The sequence below is a fragment of the Passer domesticus genome, unplaced genomic scaffold (genome assembly GCF_036417665.1).
Source record: "Passer domesticus isolate bPasDom1 unplaced genomic scaffold, bPasDom1.hap1 HAP1_SCAFFOLD_72, whole genome shotgun sequence".
NCBI lineage: Eukaryota > Metazoa > Chordata > Aves > Passeriformes > Passeridae > Passer > Passer domesticus.
Genome location: NW_026990171.1, coordinates 449224 through 456663, shown reverse-complemented (window position 1 = coordinate 456663; position 7440 = coordinate 449224). Strand labels below are relative to the sequence as shown.

The window sequence follows — 7440 nt, the reverse complement described above, 5'->3', positions numbered from 1 at the left end:
CCATTCCCCTGTCCGTCTGTCTTTCCGTGTGTCCATCTACATGTCCCCGTGCCCACCCCCGTGTCCCTGTGTCCATCCCAGTGCCTGTCTGTCTGTCTGTCTGTCTGCCCATCCACGTGTCCCTGTGTCCATCCCAGCGCCTGTCTGTCTGTCTGTCCATCCCCGTGTCCCTGTGTCCATCCCAGCGCCTGTCTGTCTGTCTGTCTGTCCACCCCCGTGTCCCTGTGTCCATCCCAGCGCCTGTCTGTCTGTCTGTCTGTCCATTCCCCCTGTCCGCCTGTCCGTCCCAGCGTCCATCCCGGTGTCTGTCTGTCCCTCCCCGTGTCCGTCCGTCCGTGTGTCTATCCCCGTGTCCCTCTGTCCGTCCGTGTGTCTATCCCCGTGTCCCTGTGCCCATCCCGGTGTCCCTCTGTCCATCCCCGTGTCCGTCCGTCCGTCCGTCCGTCCACCCGCGCCCCCCCCGCGGCCCCGCCCCGCCCCGCCCGGCCCCACCCACCCCGGCCCCGCCCCGCCCGGCCCCGCCCCGCCGGTTCTGCGGCTCCGAGCGGCGGCCGCGGCCTCACCGGGGCCTCTCCGGGGCCTCTCCGGGGCCTCACCGGGGCCTCACCGGGGCCTCACCGGGGCCTCTCCGGGGCCTCACCGGGGCCTCACCGGGCGGCGGCACCGGGACCGGGGCTGCTCCGGGACCCCGGCACCGCCAGCCCGGCGGCCGCGCCCGGGATCCATCCCCGATCCCCGATCCATCCCCGATCCATCCCCGGATCCCCGATCCATCCCGGCTCCATCCCCGATCCATCCCCGATCCCCGATCCATCCCTGCATCCCGGATCCCTCCCCGATCCATCCCGGATCCTTCCCGCTCCATCCCCGATCCCGAATCCCTCCCGGATCCACTCCCGGCATCCATCCCTGCATCCCCGCTCCACCTCGATCCATCCCCGCATCCCGGCCCCATCCCCGGATCCCTGCCCGGATCCTTCCCGATCCCGAATCCCTCCCCGATCCATTCCCGGATCCATCCCCGATCCCTCCCGGCCCCATCCCGGGATCCATCCCCGATCCCGACTCCATCCCGGCCCCATTCCCAATCCCGGATCCATTCCCGGTTCCCCTCCCCCCTCCCGGCGCCCCCTCCCCAATTCCCGGCGCCCCCCCCGGTGCCCCCCGATGCCCCCCCGGTAGGGCGAGGCCCGGCCCCCCCTCCCCCCCCGGAGCAGCGATGGGAGCGTCCGTGGGCTGAGCCCCCCCAGGTACGGCCGGGGCCACACTGGGGGGCACTGGGGGGCACTGGGAGGTGCTGGGGGGTGCTGGGGGGTGCTGGGATGTACTGGGATGTACTGGGAGGTGCTGGGAGGTGCTGGGGGGCACTGGGAGGTACTGGGGGGCACTGGGAGGTGCTGGGATGTACTGGAGTGTACTGGGATGTACTGGGGGGCACTGGGATGTACTGGGATGTACTGGGATGTACTGGGAGGTGCTGGGATGTACTGGGCCATGCTGGGATGTACTGGGCCATACTGGGAGGCACTGGGATGTGCTGGGAGGTGCTGGGAGGTGCTGGGAAGCACTGGGATGTACTGGGATGCACTGGGCCATACTGGGAGGCGCTGGGGTGTACTGGGCCATACTGGGATGTACTGGGAGCTGCTGGGATGTACTGGGATGTACTGGGAGGCACTGGGCCATGCTGGGAGTTGCTGGGCCATACTGGGAGGTACTGGGATGTACTGGGAGGTGGTGGGCCTGCACTGGCCTGCACTGGGCCATACTGGGAGGCACTGGGATGTACTGGGTCTGTATTGGTCTGCGCTGGGCCATACTGGGGTGTATTGGGTCTGCACTGGCCTGTACTGGGCCATACTGGTCTGTGCTGGGCTGTGCTGGGCTGTGCTGAGTTATATTGGGCTATGCTGGGATGTACTCAGATGTACTGGGTTATACTGGGCCATACTGGTCTGTACTGGTCCGTGCTGGGCTGTGCTGGGCCGTGCTGGGCTGTGCTGGGCCATACTGGTCTGTACTGGGCCGTGCTGGGCTGTGCTGTAATGTACTCAGTTGTACTGGGTTATACTGGACCGTACTGGTCTGTACTGGGCTGTGCTGGGCCATACTGGTCTGTACTGGGCCGTGCTGGGCTGTGCTGGGCTGTACTGGGCTGTGCTGGGCCATACTGGTCTGTACTGGGCCATACTGGTCTGTACTGGGCCGTGCTGGGCTGTACTGGGCCATGCTGGACCATACTGGGCCGTACTGGGCCGTACTGGGCTGTGCTGGGCTGTACTGGGCTGTGCTGGGCCGTGCTGGGCTATACTGGTCTGTACTGGGCCGTGCTGGGCCATACTGGTCTGTACTGGGCCATGCTGGACCATACTGGGCCGTACTGGGCCGTACTGGGCTGTGCTGGGCTATACTGGTCTGTACTGAGCCATGCTGGGCTGTACTGGGCCGTACTGGGCCGTGCTGGGCCGTACTCGTCTATACTGGGCTGTGCTGGGATGTACTGGGCTGAGCAGTGTCTGTACTGGTCCATACTAGTCCGTTCTGGCCTGTACTGGTCCGTACTGGTCTGTACTGGTCTGTACAGATCCATACTGGCCCATACTGGCCCATACTGGTCCGTACTGGTCCGTACTGGTCTATACTGGTCCATACTGGTCCATACTGGTCCGTGCTGGTCCGTACTGGTCCATACTGGTCTGTACTGCTCTGTACTGGTCCATACTGGTCCATACTGGTCCGTACTGGTCCGTACTGGTCTGTACTGCTCCGAACTGGTCTATACTGGTCCGTACTGGTCTGTACTGGTCTATACTGGTCCATGCTGGTCCGTACTGGTCCATACTGGGCTGTCCCTGTCCCTGCAGGCCCCACGGCGACGCCCGGACAGGACCAGCATGGAGCCCTGAGAGGAGGTACTGGGACAACTGGGAGAACTGGGAGACCTGGGACAGCTGGGACAGCTGGGATCTACCTGGGATCTACCTGGGATCTAACTAACTGGGACCACTGGGATCTAACTGGGACAACTGGGAGAACTGGGATCTAACTGGGATCACTGGGATCACTGGGATCCCACTGGGCTGTACTGGGATCTGCTGGGCCCTGCTGGGATCCGCTGGGATCCGCTGGGATCTCGTGGGCTCTTCCGGGTTCTCCTGGGGTCCTCTGGGCTGTGCTGGGATCTGCTGGGATCCCCAGGGATCTGCTGGGCTGTACTGGGATCTGCTGGGCTGTACTGGGATCTGCTGGGCTGTACTGGGATCTGCTGGGCCCTGCTGGGCTGTACTGGGATCTGCTGGGCTGTACTGGGATCTGCTGGGCTGTACTGGGATCTGCTGGGATCCTCAGGGATCTGCTGGGCCCTGCTGGCATCTACCAGGATCCACTGGGATGTGTTGGGCCCTGCTGGGATCTGCTGGGATCTCCTGGGCCGTGCTGGGATCCGCCAGGATCCACTGGGATCCTCTGGGCTCTCCCGGTCTCTCCTGGGATCCCCTGGGATCTCGTGGGGTCACCTGGGCCCTGCTGGGCTGTGTTGGGATCTACCAGGATCTCCTGGGCCCTGCTGGGATCTCCTGGGATCCTCTGGGATCTCCTGGGCCCTACTGGGCTGTGCTGGGATCCTCTGGGCTCTTCCGGGTTCTCCTGGGCCCTGCTGGGATCTCCTGGGATCCTCTGGGCTCTCCTGGGCCCTGCTGGGATCCTCTGGGATGTGTTGGGATCCGCTGGGATCTCCCAGGCGGTGCTGGGATCTACTGGCCTCTCCTGGGCTCTGCTGGGATCCCCCTGCACCCCCGGTGCCCCCCGTGCCCCGCTCTCTCCTGGGCCCTGCTGGGATCCAGTGGGATCTGCTGGGATCCCCCGGTGCCCCCCGTGACCCGCGCTCTCTCTCTCCCCCGTGGCAGGCGCGGCCGCGGCCATGGCGAAGCTGCTGGTGCCGCTGGTGGTGCTGGGGGCCGTGTCGGGGGTCCCGGGGGTCCCGGCGGCGGCGCCGTCGCCGCGCTGCCCCCCGCGCTGCCTGTGCCCCGCGGCCGCGCCCAGCCCCACGCTGCTGTGCGCCCGCACGGGGCTGCTGGCCGTGCCGCCCAGCCTGGACCGCGGCGCCGTGGAGCTGCGCCTGGCCGACAACTTCATCGGCGCCGTGGGCCGCGCCGACTTCGCCAACATGAGCAGCCTGGTGCACCTGACGCTGTCGCGCAACGGGCTGCGGCGGCTGGCGCCCGGCGCCTTCGCCGACCTGCGCGCGCTGCGGGCGCTGCACCTCGACGGCAACCGGCTGCCGGCGCTGAGTGGCCCGCAGCTGCGCGGGCTGGCCAGCCTGCGCCACCTCATCCTGGCCAACAACCAGCTGGCCGCCATCGACGCCGCCGCCTTCGCCGCCTTCGCCGCCACCGTGGAGGACCTGGACCTGTCGCACAACAACCTGCCGGCGCTGCCCTGGGACGCCGTGGCCGCCATGGGCAGCCTGGCCACGCTGACGCTGGACCACAACCTGCTGGAGCGGGTGCCGGCCGGCGCCGTGGCGCGGCTGCCGCGCCTGGCCCGGCTGGACCTGACGGCCAACCGGCTGCGGGCGCTGCCGCCGGTGCCGGGGCCGCCGGGGCCGGCGCTGGCGGCCGGGGGGAACCCGCTGCACTGCAACTGCGAGCTGCTGTGGCTGCGCCGCGTGGCCCAGCCGGGCCGCCTGGAGACCTGCGCCACGCCGGCGCCGCTGGCCGGGCGGCTGCTGGGCGCCGTGCCCGAGGAGGAGCTGACCTGCCGGGCGCCGGCCGTCACCGCCGCGGCCGCGCACCCGCCGGCCGTCACCGAGGGGCAGCCGCTGCGCCTGGGCTGCGCCGCCGTGGGCGACCCGCCGCCCGCGCTGCACTGGCTGGGCCCCGACGGCCGCGTGGTGCAGAACGGCTCCCGGCGCTCGGTGGGCGCCGACGGCTCCCTGGAGCTGCGCGTGGCCACCCTGAGGGACCACGGCGGCTTCACCTGCGTGGCCGCCAACGCCGCCGGCGAGGCGGCCGCCCGCGTCGAGGTGGTGGTGGTGCCGCTGCCGGTGCCGCGCGGCGACGGCGACGGCGCGGCCGCCGAGGCCGGGCCCGGGCCCTCGGACATGGCCCAGGCGGGCGGCAATGACACCTGGGGGGGGCCCGGGGAGCGGCGCGTGGTGGCGGCCGAGGTGACGGGGTCCTCGGTGCGCATCCGGTGGCTGCCGCAGCGCCACGTGCCCGGCGTGCGCATGGTGCAGATCCAGTACAACAGCTCGGCCGACGACGCCTTCGTCTACAGGTGGGCGCCAGGGCCGGGAGGGGGCCAGGGGAGGCGCCGGGGGGGTCTTGGGGGGCTCCAGGGGGTCTGGGGGGAGCTCTGGGGGGAGGTGGAGTGGGTTTGAGGCAGGGCTGGGGAGGTTGGGGGGGCTTCAAGTGGATTTTGGGGGGTCTTGAAGGCTCCAGGGGGTCTGGGGGGAGCTCGGCTGGGGTTTGAGGGTCCCTGTGGGGGTCCAGGGGTATTTAGAAAGGGTCTGGGGGAAGCTTGAGTGGGTTTGGGGCAGTGCTGGGGAGGTTGGGGGGGCTTCAAGTGGATTTTGGGGGTCCTGGGGGCTCCAGGGGGGTGTTCAGGTGGGTATTGGGGGGTCCTGGGGGTCTTTGAATGGATGTGGGGGACATCAAGGCAATTCTCCCTGTCTGGGGGGGCTTCAGGGGGGGGTCCCTGGCGAGGGGCACTCAGGGGGGGTCTCTGAGGAGTCTTTGAGCTGTTTGGGGAGGGGGATTGAGGTGTTTGGGGGATCCTGGCTTGTCCTTGAGGGGTCCTGGGGGTCTCTGAGGAGCATCAAGGGAATTCTCTGTGTCTGGGGGGCTTCAGGGGGGGGTCCCTGTCGAGGGGCACTCAGGGGGGGTCTCTGAGGAGTCTTTGAGCTGTTTGGGGAGGGGGATTGAGGAGGCGTTTGGGGGCTCCTGGCTCGTCCTTGAGGGGTCCTGGGTGGATTTTCAGCTTCCTGTGGTGGGTGGGGGCTCCGGGGGTGGTGCGGGGGTCTCACCCCTGTCCCCTCGCCCCCTCCCCAGGCTGCTGCCGCCCTCCAGCCGCACCTTCGTGCTGCGGGACCTGGCCCCGGGCCGGCAGTACGAGCTGTGCGTGTCCGCGCTGCGCGTGGCCGGCGACCCCCCGCCCGCCCCCCGCCCGCTCGGCTGCGTCTCCTTCGCCACGGCCGCCGCCCCCCCGGGCTGCGCCGCGCCCCCGCGCCCCCACTTCTTGGGGGGCACCGTCATCATCGTCATCGGCGCCGCCATCGCCGCCTCCGTGCTCGTCTTCATCCTCATCCTCACGGCGCGCTGGAAGGCGGCGGGGGCGCGGCGCCCCCCGCCCGCGCTCGCCAGCGTCTGCTCGCAGACCAACGGCGGCCCCCGGCCCGCCGAGACCCCCGAGCTGCCGCCGCTGCCCCCGCCGGCGGGCGGGGGGCGCGGGCTGTTCCCCAGCCACAGCTACCCGCGGCGGGCGCGGCCCCGGCGGCACGGCTCGCTGCCGCGGCTGGACGCCCCCGAGGGGACCCCCCTGGGGCCCCCCCTGCGCCCCTCCTTCGGCAGCACGCACTGGATGCTGGAGAGCACCGTGTGAGGGGGGGGGGGCACGGCGGGGACCCCCCTCCCCACGCCCCGGGGTGGTCCCGGGTGAGCAAACGCAGCCGCGGCGGTTTTTTGTGGGGAGGGGGCGTCGCGGGAGCGCCGGATCTCGGCCGGGTGCGGCCCCCCCGGACCCCCGTGGGTGTAGCTGGGATCTCGCCAGGTGTCCCCCCCCCCCCCAATTCTGGGGGTACCTGTATGCAAACCTTCCCCCCCCCCCCCCAAAAAGCCGCGTGGGGACCCCCGACTTGTGCGGGCAGCGCGACACGCGTGGGGGGGGGGCGTGACGGGGACCGTGACAGGGACCACCGCCCCCCCCCGAACGGCGTGTCCCCCCCCCGAGATGCGCACTTGGGACTTTGTGTGTGCGCCCCGACATTTGCGAGCCCCCCGCGCCCCCCCCCCCCCCCCCGCGGTGCCTTCGGCCGGGCCGGGGGGGGCCCCGCGCACGCCCCCCGACATCTCTGCACAGATGACACGAGACCCGCAGCCCCCCCCCCAAAAAAAACAAACAAAACCCACCCCCCCCCCACCGTGGGGAGGGTAAAAAATGGGGAGGGGGCTCCCCCGGATGCCTGGGGACCCCCCCGTGGCCTCTCCCCCCCCCCCAAACTCGACCCGGGGGTTCCTATCTGGCTGGTCTGGATAACCCTGGGGGGGCGCCCCCAGCCCCCCCACCCATTTCCCTCCCAGCCCCATTCTCCCACCCCAACCCCCCCCCCCAAAAAAAAAAAAAAAAGCCTCAGCTCCTCCCCATCGCCCCCTCCCCAAAACGCCGCCCCCCCCACCAGCCGCCCCCCCCCCCGCAGTGTTTAACACGAGTTTTTACATTAAA

At 69.8% G+C, this 7440-nt stretch overlaps 1 protein-coding gene across 1 annotated transcript; it reads left to right on the top strand.

Annotated features, from left to right (window-relative positions):
- Positions 1-800: 800 nt before the first annotated feature.
- LOC135293119 (leucine-rich repeat and fibronectin type III domain-containing protein 1-like) lies at positions 801-6825 on the top strand. Its single transcript, XM_064407111.1, has 4 exons — positions 801-1250; positions 2865-2912; positions 3906-5277; positions 6051-6825. Exons 3-4 carry the CDS (start codon positions 3920-3922, stop codon positions 6598-6600), a joined length of 1908 nt encoding a protein of 635 aa, XP_064263181.1. The 5' UTR covers positions 801-1250; positions 2865-2912; positions 3906-3919; the 3' UTR covers positions 6601-6825.
- Positions 6826-7440: the final 615 nt, after the last annotated feature.